Below are 20413 nucleotides of genomic sequence, written 5' to 3'. Positions count from 1 at the left end.
TGTATTTTTATTTTTATAAGATATTTATTTGTATTTAAATAGTTTAGATAATAGAAGCTCTGTAGGTGGTTTTTTGAGATTAAATTCACATATGTATGTACATACATACACATATGAAAATAATGGATGAACAATGAACATACACATATAAATATTTAAACATAGTGCTATGATTTTACATATGTATGTATATATTACATATATATATATATATATATATATATATATATATATATATATATATATATATATATATATATATATATATATATATATATATATATATATATATACATATATATATATATATATATATATATATATATATATATATATATATATATATATATATATATATATATATATATATATATCTGTAAATTTACAGATATATATATATATATATCTGTAAATTTCATCAGTAGTTATTTATTAAACTTATTGTATTTGTATTAATTAACAGTACGAATACGCAACACGTATTTTCATACATACATATATAATATTGATACCCTTTATTCTTAAAGTTTTTTTACGATTTTTCAAATAAAAAATCATTTAATCAATCAATCGAAAGTGTAAACGAACTATTTTATGAACCTTTTATGTACATATGTATATACATACATACATACATATTCATATATTTTATATGTTGCGTAGGGGTGGGTGGGTTCAGGATCCAAATGAAAAGCCATAGGCGCTTCACAGCATTTATTCAACGATTCAAGAGGTCAACATGGATCCACTGCTCACTCCAGAATAATCTCATCTACTTTATGTACATCCTCATAAAGGACAAGTTGCACACCACAGATTCCCCGATCCATTTATGTATCTATTGTCTAGGCACGAAAAGGTCTACCGTGAAGAGTCTGTTGTTCTGTGTGAACTCCAGCGTATCCCTTGTTCGGACACTTACTGAGTCCCGTTAGCCTAATCCGGAGCCTCTATTGTTCACCCACGAATGAACTTAGACAGTGGATACTCTCTCTCTCTCTCTCTCTCTCTCTCTCTCTCTCTCTCTCTCTCTCTCTCTCTAATGTTCTCACGATACAGTATGTATATGGATTATCGGACATTATTTTAACCTAGCTGTCTGGTAGTCTGCGCGCATAATTATTTTTATAATTTTATGTGATGCATGAGTGGAATTTTGATATTTTTTTTCCTTTTGTGCCTCGCAGGGATGTTTTATATTTGCAGCTGGTTCTTGTGCATACATATGTACATATATGTATTGGTGCTGACTATTGATTCAAGACAAGATTAAAGATTCAAGACTGACTATTGATTCAAGTTTAAATATATTGTTTTCTCTTCTGTGTTATATTTTCGACCATTGTGGTGCATTAGGGATTCCTGTAATGCCACAATTATCCGAACTTAATGTATTATAATGCACTCAAATAAAATAATTTAAATTAATAATATACCTTCTTATAAATTTCATTATTCAATATTTATTTAGTCGTGACATCGAATTTGTAATGGCTAATAAAAGGCAAGTGGCCAAGGAGGAAACATTACACCATTTTTTTGTGAATTTATATGTATTAAATTTTCAATGGATTCATTTTCAAATTTAGCAATCGCTATGCAGTTACATATCCCGAGCGTTACGGTCAAGTAAACCTATCGATTTCTTTTATTACTATCTACTTTTGCTCACTTTTATAATGTGATGAAAAAATTATAGTGTTCACGCAATTGTTACACCATTGCATTGCGGTTTTTATTTGTTTTTTACCTATTTTGTATGCACTGCATTAGTTAGTGTGCATACCTTCGACTCGTACATTATTATACATACATATGTATAATAATGTCTTATTTTCAATAATTTCAATTTTAGTATTTGCCCTTATTATTACATGTTCATGTATATATGTATAAGAAATGTTACAATTTTTTTATTTAAAAAAATATTTTTCAATCAACATACATTACATAGAAGCAATTCTCATACACAACATGTTATTATGTACATATATATGTTTGGTCAAATCAATGTTATGAATTATATGTGTAAATTAAATTTAAATACTAATTTTGAGACACCGAACGTTTTCTTGTAAAATCATGTCAATATATACTATATTGTATATATAAACCAATATTTTATTAGTATTTTTTAAATTACTTAAGTGTGTATCAAATGTAAATTTTATGAATGTGTCTATCTATCCATGCGTATAGGCTGAAAATATTGATTATGAAATATTTTTGGAATATATTGAATAATAGATGGTTTTAAAATTCAAATATTTTTTATATTCGATTAGAAATTATATTACAAAATAACAATATTGATAACAATACATTTGCATATCGTTAGCAGGAACATACAGCTGTAAACTTTGGTGCTCAGACATCCTATCAAAAATCATGTGCAATAATGAAAATTCAACTATCGACTAGATTCCGATGATTAGTAGTATCCCCTCTGTTGTTGTCTGCCTTGATTTTGGTTTCCTGGTCCATTCCAGCTTGGCTTTTGTTGGGTGTATTGTGCACTGTATGCTGCTTCACCTTTGTACGAACCATCATCTTCAGCTTGGGAGTTGTGTTGGTTTCCCTTCCAGGAGTTGGAGTTGTCGTAGTTGTTGTAGTTCTTTTGCCCTCCGTCTCCTTGGTAGTTCCTGTTGTTGTAGTTATTTTTCTCTCCTTCTCCTTGATAGTTCCCGTTGTTGTAACCAGATTCATATCCTACACTAGGACGGGTCTGTTTGACTTGAGAGAATGCAGCCAAATGTTGTTGCCTAGCATGAGCAACTTCTGGAGTTTCCTTGACGAACTTTCCATCGCTGGTCAATTCGATTTTAGCTGGAGGACCTCTCCACTTCTTCTCTACGTTGTTGGAGCTGTAATCATCTGAGCTCCTGTCATCATAATTGTCGTAATCTCTGTTGTATTCTTGTTGGGGCTGGTATTTCTGGTTATTGAACTGTTGAGGTTGTTGATATCTTTGGCTATTGTCTTGGTATTGGTTCCTTTGTTGGTTGTAGTCGTAGGATGGCCTTTGGTTAGCAGCATCATGAGCAGCAAAGTGAGCTTGCTTCAATTGAGCAATTTCGGGAGTGTCGACTACCCTTCCGTCGTTGGATAGAGGTGCCGGTTTGAAGTTGTATTTAGGTGCATGACCTTCCCAATTTTGGGCCACCACTGCGCCGAAGATAGCGAAAAGATACACCTGAAAGAAATCAAATTAATTAATGGAAAATGTGAATGAAAAGCGGTTTATACAAATATATCCAAGTCACTCACCAAAGGACTCATCTTTGTTTGTTGAGTTATCTTTGTGGTTGTCGGTTGTCTGTGCCTGAACAAACAATCGTTGTACTCTTTTATAGAACCCCACTTTGTGAATAGTTAGTGGGCGTATTGACTCCAGAGTTACCCCACCATTTTTACTGTTTTTCCAGTTGGTTTCCGCGTTATGACCCCCCTCGTGTCGCAAGCTTAATAGACCGTCAAACGTTACATACCGAATTCCAATGGGTGTGAAGTAACGCCAAAGTTGCCAATTCCACGGCGAACAAACGCGGTGGGCCACTCCAGAGTTGCGTATCGCGTTTATTGATTGTTCGGTTTCAATAATGATATTTCATAGTTTGAAACTCTGTCACAGTCGAATTGATACGTCAACCGACTAGACACAGTGATGAAAAGTTTTGCATTCATGTAAAAATTTGGCTTTCTGTAAAAATGCGTGCTGTCCCCGATTACCATTGTCCGGATTTTGGATACAATCGATTAAGTGATGTTCAAAAGTTCGATTTATTGCTTACTACTTACTACACAACTGCTTACCAATTTAGTATGTGAAAGCATTTGAATTTATAAAAAAAACATGTCAATTTGATTTCGATTATTGTATGCATGCGATTATGATGAAATGATGTATGATTTGACATTATGTATTTCGATCTCGTGTTAAATAGTGCAGTTTGTACATTACTATACGAGTGATTAAAGTACTAGGGTTTGGAATGATTGAACGTCAAATTATTATAATAGGTTACCTCACTAAATCGTACCCGTTTTGTTAATTGTGTTTTAAATATACCTAAATATGTATGAATTATTTCGTCCATTATTATATTAATTTTAAAAATATAAATTCAATAGAAAAACAACAATCGAATGCACTGTCATCAGCTTGTATTATCTAATGTATTTACATATGTATGTACATACATATGTAAGATAGTATACCACGGCCGTAGCCAGGATTTTTTTAGGGAAGCAATCTGAACTGTCAAAGCTAATATTATATCATTATCATCATCATCTACAGCAATTCACCATCCACTGCTGGATGGAGGCCTCTCATTATTTTAAAATTTTAAAGTCATTATGTTTTAATAGAAATAAATCTGTTATCATTTACAGCCAGTCCCCATCCATTGCTTGATGAATGAATGCCTTTATAAAATGCTTGAGCTTGTCCCTGTGTTGCGCAACTTTCATCCATCTCACCCTACACAGTTTCCTAATTTAATAAGTCTACCCATCTTCCTTACGGTCTTCCTTTTACCCTTTTACATTCTCTCGGGTACCATTCCAGTGCTTCTTTTGTCCGCCTTTTGTCCATTCTTCTATCCACGTGGCCCGCCCATTGCCATTTCAATCTCTTCACTCTATCCACTACTCTTGTCATACTTCTCACGCACGTATTCCGTTTCCTGTACTTTTCTCATTATACCGAGCATACAACGTTCCATACTTCTTTGAGTGCATTGGACTTTGTGTAGCAACTGGACGTTCAATGTCCAAGTTTCACATCCATACGTCATCACTGGCAAAACACATTGATCGAATATCTTTTTCTTCAGGCAAAGTGGCATTTTTGATTTAAAACCCACATTAATTCGTCCAAAAGAACTCCATCCTAATGGAGTGCTTCTCTTTATATCTTTTTCTTTACTACCGAACATGGCTATTATTTGACCTAAATATAAATCATTATTTATTACTTATACTATTTTATCATCCAATTAACATGCTATCTGGCATGTAATATGAACCGTTATATTTGAAAGTGGAGGAAGTTCAATTATCAGTTCTTTAACATTAAATTTAATGGGAAATATTTTTGAAATGAAGAAAAGTGGATTTATGCCACTTTCAAATAAAACGGCTCATATATGATTGAATGAGATGAATGATTGGAATTTTTATTGTTTTCATTTTGTTATTTTCTTTTGTAAAACTAGTGTGACGCTTTGGGGCAACCTGTCAGGTCACACTGGTCATTTTATTGTTATTATTATTATAAATAATAAATTAAATAAATAAATATGTACAGGTGAAGCTTTAATTTTGCTGTAGATATATACATACATATACTTATCTACTATCTAATTTGTATTTAAATATGAATTATCTGAAACGTTAGATAAAATATATTACCCCTGAAAATACATTTTGGCAGTAGAATACATACATATTATCACGATCGAAATTTTTAATAATTTATAATACACAGTAAAATTAAAAAAAATTAAATAATTATTTGTAAGTAAAAAAGCCTTATTAAAATAATTCAAATTATACACTCGCATTTTAGGTGAATTGTCAGGAAAGAAAATGTCTAAATTGTTTTTCTTGCTAAATATTTTTTAATATACATATGTATATGTAGTGTTTTGACATGTGAAGTTGTTGTTATTGATCTCCTTGCCAATATGTTAATGGTAAAAGTATACGCAAATCGTACTAGATGTCATTGCCTAATATTGCAAAATGCTGCTGTTACTTTTGTAATACATATTATATTAAAATAATAAAATAAGGAATTAAAATTTAAGTGCATAGTATTATTTATTTTTTAAAATAGAAAATATAATATGCAAAACTTACTAAGTATTACTTGTATTGACAATTCTTAAAATATTATTATCAAATTTCATATCATCGGATGTGATATATTTTTTATTCATATTATAATCAATTTCGATCATGTATACATACATATTTATATAAAAGAATGGCTTGAATTATTATTTAAAATCATAATTGCAGGAAGAATTGATTTGTTTCCAATTAGAACATACCGTGTCAATTTTTTTCGCTCGTCGCATTCATATCATACAAATTGTACTTTTATTGAAGTATCAAAACAAATCAAACAGCAGCTCTACAACTTTTCATTTCTATTTCACACCTGGCCGACGAAGACTTCACACTTGACTGATCAGGTATGCCCCGCAACCTCGTAACATTGAATTGCTCATGAGGACTCGTTTTCTTTACCACCAAACCGTCACATTGCAAAATCGTTATGAAAAAAAAGCACCAAAAATTTCCACCAAATGATTTATTTCAAATTATGCAGAATATGCATGCATGTATAAAATAAAAATTATATACAATTATTTATTATCAATGTTCATGATCGTGCTTGATTTTGTGGAAAGTGTCGAGATGCTCCTTAGCGGCGTGCTCCACTGTTTTAGTATTGGGCAGATATTCTCCATGGACAAGTTCAAAATGACCCTTCACGTTGTAATAATTGCCATGGTCTAAAGGAAAATACAAATATATTGTTATTAAAACCGTCGTCTTTTAATATTTAATGTTTATAAATGTGAATGTACACACCCTCAGTCCTGTAAAGATGTTCATCGTGAACTTCATGGTGTGGATAGTGTTCATCGTATTTGCCGTGGTGAGCCGCTTCCTTGTTATGGTGGATAATTTCATCTACTTTTTCAAAGTGTTCTTTTTTGGCATGTGCTACTTCAGGGGTGTCAATCACTTCGCCCTTTGGACCTAAGGGTGCTCCCTCATATTTGTGCTTTCCGGAATACGACTCCCAAGCATGGGTAATCGCGACCAACGCGAGCACGCAAAAGACCAACTGTAAATGATATATTAATTTATAATAACAAGATTTGTATTGAAAATTTTAAATGAGAGTTTATTTGAAATTCGCTCACCTTCTCCATTGTAAATGTGACTGGTTGCAATATCTTTCCTTTGAGAGAATACTTCAATATGTAAGATGCGCGTTTATATAGAGAACATTTTCTCTTATCGAAGTCGATTAGTTTAATTGTATGACATTAATTGCTATTGAGGTATTTTCAAGCGATTATTGTTTCAATGTCAGTTATTTGTTATTTCGGTTAGTAGACATTTGATTTGTGGTACTTGATTTGTTACATATATTAAATATTCCTATGCATACTCATATCTGCCAATTACAAAGCATATGACACAAGATAAACAGCAGAATAGACTATTAGTTAGCATATAATGCTTTGAACAAAGCGGTGACGGGTTCAAATTCCACTGGTTTCTACTGGCCAGACCTTGGATTTGTGACTCCAGGTCACTTTATCTGATTTTCATTGAAACGGTTCCAACAAATTGGCAACCTCCCCCATTTTCTCGCAAAATCTCGAGTTTTCAACAATCTTGAATTACACTGAATTATATAAAATGCTGCAAATTTACAAATTTGACCTTAAATGCCTTTGTGGATGTTAATTGATGTGTAATAACTGAACTTCGTTGAATTGTTTAAAAAAATGCTGCAAATTTACAAGTTTGACCATAGATGCCTCTGTCGGTGTTAATTGATATGTACATATGTATGTATGTATTTACTTTGTATAATACAATGTTTCTGGCCAGGAAAGCGCGTTGGGGTTACCTGTTAAGCTTTCCTGGTATAAATTAAAAAAAATAAAGACGTAAAACTAAGATATATTGGTTAAAAAAATACATTTTCTAAACAAAAGAGACCGTAAAAGAAATTTAAGTAATGTCAAAATTTATAGAAATACGTACACATGTATGTGCATACATAGAGAGTCATACTGAGTTTTATACAAGTCCATTAAGTCCAATTAGTCTGAATTAGGAATGAGAATTATTTTAATAAATAAAATATAAAACCCATAGTAATTTTAATTAAGCTTTTAAATTTATTTAAATATTATACAAAAAAAAGTGTTTGCATTAAGCAAATTTACATTTCATTTCCTGTATCTCGTGACTAATGTTAAGAACACACTGAAAAGTGTAGAATGGGATGTGCTCGTAGTTTTCAGATATGATGGGCGTATCTTCTTGTCATTGCTGATGCGTACGATGTTATAATTTCGACAAGTTTCTTTTATATTTTTTCAAATGTGAGATTCCCCGTTATCGATATGTCAATATAAGGATAAAATCTCAGCAAAAATACTCTAGGAGTTGAGTTTTGAAGATCGCGACGGTACAGGCTAGGTATGATAACGTGTTGTGATCTTGGGACTCTTTGTGTCTGCACCTTAAGAATACTATATCTATCTAATTTCAAATATTTCTTCATTGCACACTATTTTAAAGTCATATTGTAATAAAATAAATTTTCTGTGAAAACTTCGGTATTCTGGAAAAATCTCATAAAAATCAGTTTAGTTATTCACAAGTTTTGACTCATAACTTATGAGTAGAGTACGGACCTAAAACGCGCCGCTCATTGATCAATTGTTGTAAATGCTTTGTAAAAAAGGTTCGGCAAACCTTTAACAATGCATTTACAACATTTGAACATTGAACGGCACCTTGGGTATCCGCCCTTTAATTAGAGATTTGCTTGTATACCTCGTATACAAGCAAATCTCTAATGACTATTCCTAGCTTTAATCGGTGTTCACCCATCATTAGAGAAGACGTTATCCAACAGTAGACTATTAAATGATGACTCATATTGATAACACGTGTGAAAAGAATCTACATATATATGTATGTATGTATATAAAATTGAATGTCTGTATGTGTGTCTCGTATAGGCTCCCAAACCACAGAACCGATTATGATGGAAATTTATTGTAAGCATGTCCGGGAAGATTACTGTGAAAAAAAATCGCCTAAAAACGGGAACGGAAACGGGAAAAACGGGAATGAATGTCATTGCAACGCAATAATTTCAAATGTGTTCGCTGTATGCGTTTTTCCGACAAATGGGAACGGGAATGGTAATTGCATGCGTTATTTGTGGCATTACAACGCATGCCGGGTTCAGCTAGTATAAAATAAATTGGATTTGAACAAACATACTCAAGTTCTTAGATGAATAGTTCAAATTTCAACAATACCGTTAATAGTTTAAAAATGATATATGTATAAGTGTGTGACGCATTGGAGAAAACGTTGATAAATATTAACGTAATGTGAATTACTCCAAGAATAATTAGCCCTTATCGACCAAATAGCTCGAACGCTCATCAATACATCAATAACAATTTTGAAATGGTCAACTACGCAACTGGTAGTTATTGAGTAAATATCTGTCTCAGCTTGTAAATTGAATCTGATTTAATGCGAAAAAAAGTTAAATATTTCGCTAAGGTCAACCAGACTTCTGAGAGACAGATAGCAGATACCGTTCACAGCAGTTAAGGCCACGTCACGCCCAGTGTCTCATTCGGAAGTGGGAAATAACCATACTAAAACGAAATTCTTCACAGTTTTAATTTTATTAAGTAGGCACATATTCTATCCGAAAAGTAAAAATTGAAATGTGGTTAAATTTAATTTTGGACCATAATATTTTGAAAGTGAAAATGGATTCAATTTAATTTTGGACCATTTTCAAACACTTGTTATGTTTCGCAAACTTATGTATCATATCTAACTATGCCTATGATCGCCCACCATTATCCGTTGCACGCGGATATACCTATACTTATACGTATACAAATTAATCGTCAGTGGGCGATCTGTCAAATAACAGGTAGTCGTATCTTACAAATTTAGAATACAACCTTTCATTTATATAAATATTTATTGAAACCAATAACCTTTCATTGCAAAAATATTTTTAATTGAATATATAATACTTACATACATACATACGTCTTCATATATGCGTACAGATTAACGTTTTTACTTTATGTACGTAGTAACTATATATGTATGTACGTAGTAACAATATATGAAGTTTTGCGATCATGTGAAAATTATAACTTGAGATTTTGACTGATACGAACTCAGAATCGATCACTGATCACGTTTTCATGATCTAGAAAAAATGTATGTGTGAATTTTTGAACACCTATTGTTAGTCCTATTGAACCGAAACTTAGTATCGGTTACATAATTGCTAATCAATAATCGGTTACTTAAATGCTAATAATATGTAAATTTTTAAGTCAACCGGAAATAATACCTCCCCTTATATATAGGTGTCCTCTTTTTTTAGTTTTTGGATTCATTAATCTCCCAAACCGCTCAACAGATTAGAGTTAAATTCTTTTACATGTAATGAAAATTATAAATTTTACAAATTTATATTTTCTAAATATTTTTGCCTTCACCGGAAGTAGTACCTTTACTTTAGAGAATTGAGGTTTTTTGTGTTTTTCTCAGAAATCTTTAAGTGTATTGAACTGAAATCTCATATTTAAAATTTTAATTTTAATACCAAGCTTCATATACATACGTATATGTAGCTTGGTATTAATATTAAAAATTTGGTGAAGACCCGCCAACCAGTTTATTCTTGTTCGATTTTTCTTCCATTCTTTTTTCGACCCTTTAAATATGTTTGCTCTTCATATTTCAAGTATAATCCTTGTGTAAATGTGATGAAAATAAAAAAAAAACCATCAAATTTAATCAACCGAAAGTGTGATTTTTTCCTCTTAGAAAAGTCAAAAGTATTGTGACCACTTGGTTTTGTCCACACCACAGAATTCGTAAACCGCAAGTAGTAATTTTTTTAAAACAATATTTCATTATAAACCTTTTACCTTTCACCTATTCACCTTTTAAAAACCTTTTAAATGATTTAAATGTGTGATATTTTATGTTTATAATATGTCGGATTTTGTGCAATATTTTTAAAAAATCCGACAGCCGAAAGTAAAACTTTTGTTTTGTGTAAAAGTCGTGGGTTGGTCAGATCTGTTTTTTTATTATTATTTAAAATTCCAGTCTCTATTGTGATATACATAATTAGAGCATTTAAATACAAAATTATATTAATATATTTTGGGATGATCCCATTTTGATTTTTTTATAAATTGGAACGCATTTAAGACTGCTGGGACCATAGGAAAATATGGAAATTTACCAGATACCTATTTAATCAACTATGTAGTATCCAAGTAAGTGGTTGTTCTTAGTGGGCATGAAAATGCGTTTATGTACAAAACGGTGCAATAAATTTATGCAGTGATTGCGCTATTTTAATATTTTGCGTCATCGTTATCAAGCATCCATTCATATATCATATTCCATTCATGGAAAGAGCGTAGACACGAGCGAAAATAACGAGGAAGAATCAACGTGAAACACTTGCTCTCGTTTTTTACCACTTTGTCCGCCAAGGATACATGCGAATGGCGATGGTAATGAACCTGTGCCACACTGAAGGCTACACTGCCACTCCCCACCAGCAATTCCAACGGCAAGTATATAACTTCAAGCACCACCATCGACCGACAACTAAGCGAGCAGTTTTCTTTACAGAATAGGCTAACACAATTACGACAATGAATTACGCAGTAAGTACACTTAGATCGACATCGAAACGTGATTCGGCAATGAATAGGATGATATATGATGACTTTTTCATTTACAGTTTTTGGTGACACTCTTGTGTCTCGGAGGATCTGTCTCATCATCATCCAACGTCTACGATGTATACCCGTACGGAGGTGTGGTGAATGCCCTTGAGGTAGCTCACACACCTGTATATGCCGCAAGCTATGGAGGAATTCAACACTATGGACCTGCACCTTTGGCTGCTGATGGACGAGTTGTGGACACACCTGAAGTCGCCCATGCCAAAGCGGCACATTTCGCCGCCTACAATTCCATAGCTCATGGTGGTTACGCCGCCAACTATGGTGGTGTTCAATATTACGGAGCTGCACCTTTAGCTGCTGATGGTCGCGTCGTGGATACACCTGAAGTTGCCCATGCTAAAGCTGCTCATTTGGCTGCCTACAATGCTATAGCTCACGGTTCTTACGCTGCAAACTATGGTGGTGTCCAGTACTATGGTGGTGCACCTTTAGGTCCTGATGGACGCGTCGTGGATACTCCAGAAGTTGCTCATGCTAAAGCTGCCCACTTTGCTGCTCACAACGCTGCCCTTTACGCCAACGGTGCTCATGGTGTTTATGCTGCAGGTTATGGTAGTTACGGTCCAGCGCCTTTAGCTGCTGATGGACGTGTTATTGACACTCCTGAAGTTGCTCATGCCAAGGCTGCCCATTTTGCTGCCCATCATGAAGCCCTCCACAGGACTACATTTCCAATCTACGGCGCTGGTGTTTATGGAGTAGCTCCCGTTCAGTTGACTCTTGATGGAGTATATTTGAAGGATACTCCAGCTGTAGCCCACGCCAGGGCTGCCCATCTTGCTTCCTTCGCTGCTGTTGCTAATGCTCAATTGGCTTATACTCCAGTTCCTGTTGAATATACCCCGGAAGTAGCTCATGCTAGAGCTCAACACTTGGCCACACTCGCAGCTGCCAATCACGTTATCGATGAAAAATATGCTTATGCTTCGACTTATCCTCAATACTACCAATGGTGATTTGCTCAATAGATTTGATAATCCTTTCTAGTCCTTGATGGTCTTTAGAAATGTTCTTTTCTGTTACATTTATTTAAATATGTACAATATATCCGAATTAAAAACTGATCAATGAAACGTAAGTTTTATTTTAAATATATGTTTAGTTATATTGTTAACTGTGATGTTAAATAAATAATAATACAAAACAATACATACGCTGTTATTTTATTCAATTTGGAAAATCATCGTTTCAAATTGGTTTTAAATGAATACCACTTTTTTATTATCAAATCATGCTCCTTAAATATTTTTTTGAACTGGTTCAAAAGCGAAATCGATATCAATCGAAAACGAGATCAAGTTTTGAACGACCTTGCGCGCAGAATTTTCCATATGTCAACCGCTTGTCTATGATAGACTTTTTGTTTGTTAATTTCGGCAAGGCGTACCTATTCTGATCTAACTGGTTGAATATGCAACGTAAGGCCTATTACGATGGTGAACTCGTTTTACCTTTGGGAATTATGTTCCGGTATGTTAAATAATTCGATTTGACGCCCTTCAAAATATGTATTAGACGTACACTTTGTGCTGATCTGATTTTTTTTTTCTTCCGCAATTTTGTGATTTTGGCACCCAATGCTTTTTTTAGTAACGGTTCGAACGTATAATATGAATATTAATGTGTTAATAAGCGGATATGTAGGTAGTATATGCAAAAAACATACTTAAATATTTTAATTTATTAAATAAAAAACGCCATGTGATATTTAATGTCGTCTGGTGTTGCCCGGTTTGATGAAAGTTGAAAAAAACTTCTTCTAAAAGCCGTCTACAGTCTATGTACATACATACATACATAGTTAGAATAACATGAGATACTATACAGTTGATTATTTGATTATTTGAATTGTTGATTATTTAGTCGTTATATTTGAAATTGGCATAAGTCCACGTTGTATTCATTTAGATAAATATCTCGCAAAACATTAAATGTAATGTTTTTCGTTTTCCAATATTTAAAAATACTGGTGGCCTGTAATACGTTTATTCCGATTTTCCAAATTTCTGGACATATCGAATAAAAATAAGTCATAACAATTTGTGAATTAAGTCTAACAGAAATAGTATTTTTTGAATTGAAAATTGGACTTCCGCCATTTTCAAATATAACGGTACATATAATACATAATATGTACATATGTAAATTATAAAAATTAATTTGATACAATTTTCGTGAATATCAACAAGAGTTGGTCTATATAGTATAAATTGCTATTCGAAAAAGCCTTAAACTAATTTTAAAACTGATATTTTTAACTTCAACCTATCGAGATTTTAAGCTAGCATTTTTTATCAGTTTTGTTTTAATTTCATATCCGTTACCTGGTCATCCTAACATTATTGATAAAAACTTTTGATTGATTTTTTTTTATTAAATAACTGTTTTCTATTCTTATTTTATACATAAATATATATTATACATATGTAGGTATAAAAGATTAAAAAGTAAACATTACTAACTACATACATCAATAGAAAGTCACTGTGCTATTATACTCGTATATATAATTCATCTAAGCTTGATTTAATATTAAAGTAATACCTACATATAAGACTTACATACATATATGTTGGTATTTTAAATATAGGTAATGCTACAGATTTTTTATAAGATAATTGTCCAATCATTTTTGGCCCCCAAACAAAAGACGAATTAATTCACTTATATAGTGACATTTTATTGCGGAAACATTCCCAATAATAATTGCTTTGCAATAGTATATAACAAGTTGTATGTATGTATGAGGTAAAAAAATAAAAAATGTATCTTTTCAATGATAAAATTGATATAGATTTATTTATAAAATATATATGTATATATTGAAAAACGTATACTCCTTAGTCGTTATCCTTTGGTAAAATGACAAATATTGCACAAATAAATTAAAAATTTATTTAAATTCAAATTAATAGTGGTGGTTTGAAGCGGCAGCTAAAGCGGCCAAATGTTGAGCTCTAGCGTGAGCTACTTCGGGGGTGTCCTTAATGAATTTGCCATCAGGAGTCAATTCAATGGGAGCAACACCATATTGACCATAAATGGGAGCTTGTTGGGCAGGACCATAATGGGATTGGGAAGCTGCGTTGACGGCAGCGAAGTGCGCTGCTTTAGCCTGGGCGACCTCGGGAGTATCCTTAATGTATTTACCATCAGGAGTGAGTTCAATGTGAGCAGCTCCATAAGATCCGGCATATACAGGTGCAGCTGGTCCATGAGAAGCTGCTGCCAAAGCTGCGAAGTGTGCTGCTTTTGCTTGAGCTACTTCTGGAGTGTCTACGACGCGTCCGTCAGCGCCCAAAGGAGCACCACCTCCGTAGTGAACAGCACCACTAGCATAGCTGTTATATTGGCCATTGTCTTGGGATTCGGCTAATCCTTCTCCTTTCCAGCTGCCATCATCTTCGGCTAGGGATTGGGAGTATACGGGTGCGTAGGCGTAGGGTTGGTTGTAATACTGTTGGTTGTATTGTCCGTAATCTTGAGATTCAGCAAGGCCTTCTCCTCTGTAACTTCCATCTTCGTAGGCCAGTGCTGAGCCACCGAGACACAAGAATGCAATTGCAATCTGGAATTATAGTAAAATTAGTATTGTACAATAGATGTAAAGTCGTGTCGAAGGAGAAAGGAGTTTTAAAGCACTTGCGTCGATAACAATTAACTACGCATTTAATATAAGCCGGTTGTTGTGGTCCTGGGTCATTAGAATCGATTATAATAACTATAGCTGAAACTTGTGGGAGTCTGAAGAATGTGAGAAACGATATTACATAGATTCTAGAACATTTTGAATGGATTTTAAAGTAAAACTTAATGGAATGTATTTGATCTAAGATTGAGAAATTTATTTAGAATATAAATAAAAATGAAATTGTGTAATTGTTAAGGTATTTTATTTTAGAATATTTGTAGTATTAAGTTAAGTATTAAGTTTAAAAATATCTAAATTAATTTAAATATTAATTGGGTTGGAGTTAAAATTCATATACAAATACAAATTCAATAGAATTCAGAGAAAGATTATTTATTTGAGAGAAAGATTATTTATTTGAGAGAAAGATTGACTTGGTCTTTGATATTTTGCTTGTATTTTAAAATTTATTATATTCTTATATCTTATATAAAATATCAGTCTATATATATAAAACACGAATTAATACAATACTATGGGTTCAAAACCGAAACATTTCAGTAGTACGATGTTACAGGTAGAATTTTTGAACTTACCGCGAACTTCATCTTGTCCTTTTATTGATGAGCCTTTTCCGTTGAGAAAACTGCTTCTAAAAGCTCACCAAGAAGACGAGTATTATATATAGAGGTGTCAGGAAGTAATAAATTTAGCGGAGAAGGGGCAAACGTAATGCTATCTTCAATACCTCTCCTTGATAATTACATATTCCCATACGACGAGTATGCGACATTGATTTCCGCAGTTTTTTTTTCTTTTTTGTATGTATATCTCGCTACATTTAACACGGTCATCAAATTCGGAGGATAACCTCAGTCATAAATGTCTCTATTACTATACTAAACTATTAATCACAATCGATATTTCGGCTTAGATATGAATAAAGCCTCATTGTTCGCGGCGAGGTGCACATTTAATAGTGCGTAGGCGAAGACGCATATTGAAATCCGCGCCGAACGTACCAATCATCTTTTTATTATACATATATGTACTTGTACTTTTTCGTATCTTATTATAACAATGCACAATAGTGATCGATCGCTTTTGGAATTGCAACATTCTGTGCCCTCACGTTTATAGTTTAAGCTTGTGGCTGCGGAGCTAACGAGGTTTTTCGGAAGGTCGAATTTGGCCTATGAACTCCCATCTATCTGTAGATATGAATAAAATTTAATTGGTGTTTTTTTTTGTTCCTCATACTTGGCCACACCCTTTGAATAATCGGAACTAATATAAAAAAAAACTCCCCATGATCCTGCTATTTTGAATGTGTGCTTAAAAGTACAAATGTAAATAATACACTATTCTATGTGCATATAGTTTTGATTCAAGTATTTAATGTATTGCCAATTTGATTGATTTTATTATATGTAGAAGAGTTGTTTATAGAATGTTTGTTTTCCTGCAATGCATATTCATTTCATCTAGTACTACTAAATTTGGTATACTATCTCCCAGCTTAGATCGTAGATGTATTTTGGTAGGTTTTGGACATTTTTAAAATTTATTTTATATACATATGTATACATCATTTTATTTTATTTTACATTGAAAGTGGCATAAATATATATATATATATATATATATATATATATATATATATATATATATATATATATATATATATATATATATATATGTATATATATATATATATACATATATATATATATATATATATATATATATATATATATATATATATATATATATATATATGTATATATATATATATATGTATATATATATATATATATATATATATATATATATATATATATATATATATATATATATATAAACACATATATATATATATATATATATATATATATATATATATATATATATATATATATATGTGTGTGTGTGTGTGTAAGTATTATTCAAGGCCAATTACAAACATTGATTAACAATCATGGCAAATTTGCCAGACAAATTTGCAGCATTTTATAAATCAGTGAATTTGAGATGTGGTTAAATCGAATTTTGCAAGAAATAGGACAGGGTAGCCAATTTGTTGGAACGTTTTCAATAAAATCAGATAAATTGGCAAACTCTAATAGGAAAAAATCGACTTTGGAGTCACATATCCAAGATCGGGCCAGCAGCACAGCCAGGGATTGAACCCGAAACCATAAGTATATGTAGAGGCATAGAAATAGAAAACTTTGTTGATTACCAAAATAAATTATACCGGATTGACACAATACGAGTACACTCAAAAGATCACTCGGACGTTGCCACGCAACGAGTTAAGTACGATTGACAAATTTAGCGTACACGGTCTGATTTCATTCGTATCGTGTCAACCCGGTATTAAGAAACGAAGTTACAATGTACATATATTCACTTTTTTCCATATTATGCCGTATATGTAAGAAGCAAATTTATTTAGATATTTTATATATATATATATATATATATATATATATATATATATATATATATATATTGTATATATATATATATATATATATATATATATATATATATATATATATATATATATATATATATATATATATATATATATATATATATATGTGTATATATATATATATATATATATATATATATATATATATATATATATATATATATGTGTATATATATATATATATATATATATATATATATATATATATATATATATATATAATAATAGTATTGTATAGATATATTTTTATAAAAATCAATAAATTGTAGTGCATATATTGTACAATTAGATTAGCGAATTTGCATTGCGTTCCACTTGAATCGAATTACGCAAACTCAGGTGACTAATAATTAAGTTTAATATTCAGAGACGCTGTTCGAAAGGTTGAGCAACAACAGGAATGTCCACCACCTGCCTTTTAGCAATTTGATCTAATATCAAAGATACGCCCTTTTATTTTAATATACACTTTAAACTCGCTGCGTCTGGTGTAACACGCACCTTCTAAGCAGAAAAGATCAACGGGAAGCATGTATAAGTATAAAATTGCATGACACGTATGTATATAAGTATGTATGTGGTTGTTATGCATTTAAATAATTCAACTATTTCGAAGAGTGATTTGTTCCAACTTGTAGATGTCGGTATGTCGTATAAGGACACGGTTGAATATGTTGCACTCGTAAATTTCGCGTGCTTCAAAGTCAGATCCGCTTGCGCATTTTGCGTGAATTATTTTTCGAATCGGCAACAATTGTGGGCTTCAATGTTAACTGCATCAATAACTTTAAATGCAACAACGCGAGGAAAGTTGCCGATCGAGCCTTGAGATTTTAAAATAGTGATCTTTGTCCTTTTGTAACGACACACTTGGCGCATTTACAAGCTCGAACAACTAAACTAGATCAGCCCGAACGGGTAGGTCGCTAAAGAAAAAAAAAACACATCAGCGAACCAATGATTCTATGTATGTATGTATATATTTTGATAGGCAACTCCTACTCGAAGTTTTACTCCTACTAAGATATAAACTGAAACGTGAGCATTTTGTGTGTTGATAAAATTACGGACAGTTGAGTTGAAACTTTGATTTCGATAATGACATTTTTATAATCAAAAAACATTCGAGCGTGTTCTACAAAAAAGATCCAACCCACATTATTTAACAACCGCAACTTTGCGAATCTTTTTTGTTTGATATATAAAAGTAACGGTGGAAGCAAATACTGTTATATAATATACTGTTGTTATTATTCTGTGTTTGCTTTTTATAATACATTGCACAACATTATAATGTATAGTGAATTTACAGTGGTTAAAATTCTACTATGCATTAAATTTACATATAACAGTATTTATACAAGACGATTGAATTGAAATGCTTTTTTAAATATTTTTCGGATTCAATCTAAGACGACAGTGTTTGCTTTTATGGCACAACACTTCTACGTAACTTGCCAAAACGTAAAAATTGCAAATTATACAATTCAATCACGTACTATGTAGCAGTACATATAAAGTGTCCATTTATTAGACTACGCATTCAATTGAATCGACCTTGAAGGATTACTATAACCAAGATAGCATATGTATTGTTCATTAGAGGCATGTAAAAAATATATTAGTGTATAATCAAGGGGGATACATGGATACATTTTTATATGAGTAAATGAAAATCGGTATTAAATTATGTATTTTTTTATTCATTTTTCGTTGCTTGTATAAAAAATAAATTATAATAAACTAAAAAAATGATTTTTTCAATATATATGTAATATAAAGACTGAGCTGATTAGGCAGATAACATTTAAAAAAAGATTGACTTGTTTTCCACAGGAAACAACAGAACATTTAGAACTTAATTAAAGTCGTATTTGTTGTTATCAATTGGGTAGAGAGAGAGGAAGGGATGTAGATTTACATTTTAATAGTGGATGGCGGCGGCCTTGGCGGCAAAGTGGGCAGCCTTGGCATGAGCTACCTCAGGGGTGTCGACAACACGTCCGTCAATTCCCAAAGGAGCACCACCATAAGCGTAGATGGCTTGGGCAACGGGGACAGCTAAGCCGAGACGAGCGTTGTATTGTCCATAGTCTTGGGATTCGAGGAGACCTTCTCCCTTATAGCTTCCGTCTTCGTTGGAAACACCTACGACTCCTCCGTATGGGGTAGCGTAGACTCCCAATTTAGCGTTGTACTGTCCAACGTCCTGGGACTCGAGGAGACCTTCACCCTTCCAGCTGCCGTCTTGGTTGGCAATGCCATAGACTCCTCCGTATGGGGTAGCGTAGACTCCTAATCTGGCGTTGTACTGTCCAACGTCCTGGGACTCGAGGAGACCTTCTCCCTTCCAGCTGCCGTCTTGGTTGGCAATGCCATAAACTCCTCCGTATGGGGTAGCGTAGACTCCCAATCTGGCGTTGTACTGTCCAATGTCCTGGGACTCGGCCAGACCTTCTCCCTTCCAGCTGCCATCTTCATAGGCAGCTACAAAGCCGACGAGGCACAAAGCAACCTGAAACAGAAAAAAATATAAGTCAAAATAAAGCACATTTTAATTAGAGGGTTGGTGTTGTAGTATTGAGACTTACGAAGAATTTCATGATAAGATGATGATAAGCCTTTTCTGATCGGAAAACTGCTAATGATGGCTTCTGCGATGGGCTGTGGTTATATAGTGGTGATCAGCAG

At 32.7% G+C, this 20413-nt stretch overlaps 3 protein-coding genes across 4 annotated transcripts in view; 2 read left to right on the top strand and 1 right to left on the bottom strand.

Moving 5' to 3' along the window:
* The window catches only part of LOC143912753 (uncharacterized), a 602600-nt gene that overhangs the window by 577940 nt on the left and 4247 nt on the right, over positions 1 to 20413 (top strand). The window lies entirely within an intron of this gene.
* On the top strand, positions 11388 to 12715 carry LOC143912758 (uncharacterized). The gene is made up of 2 exons (XM_077432125.1): positions 11388 to 11507; positions 11585 to 12715. The coding sequence occupies exons 1-2, from the start codon at positions 11496 to 11498 to the stop codon at positions 12545 to 12547; spliced, it is 975 nt and encodes a 324-aa protein (XP_077288251.1). The 5' UTR covers positions 11388 to 11495; the 3' UTR covers positions 12548 to 12715.
* LOC143912762 (uncharacterized) lies at positions 19434 to 20363 on the bottom strand. The gene is made up of 2 exons (XM_077432129.1): positions 20314 to 20363; positions 19434 to 20237 (listed from the first exon to the last, which is right to left on the bottom strand). Exons 1-2 carry the CDS (start codon positions 20323 to 20325, stop codon positions 19647 to 19649), a joined length of 603 nt encoding a protein of 200 aa, XP_077288255.1. The 5' UTR covers positions 20326 to 20363; the 3' UTR covers positions 19434 to 19646.

The sequence above is a fragment of the Arctopsyche grandis genome, chromosome 6, assembly GCF_051622035.1.
Source record: "Arctopsyche grandis isolate Sample6627 chromosome 6, ASM5162203v2, whole genome shotgun sequence".
Taxonomy (NCBI): domain Eukaryota; kingdom Metazoa; phylum Arthropoda; class Insecta; order Trichoptera; family Hydropsychidae; genus Arctopsyche; species Arctopsyche grandis.
Note: the sequence above shows the minus strand (reverse complement) of the source record. Positions and strands in the feature narration are given on the sequence as shown.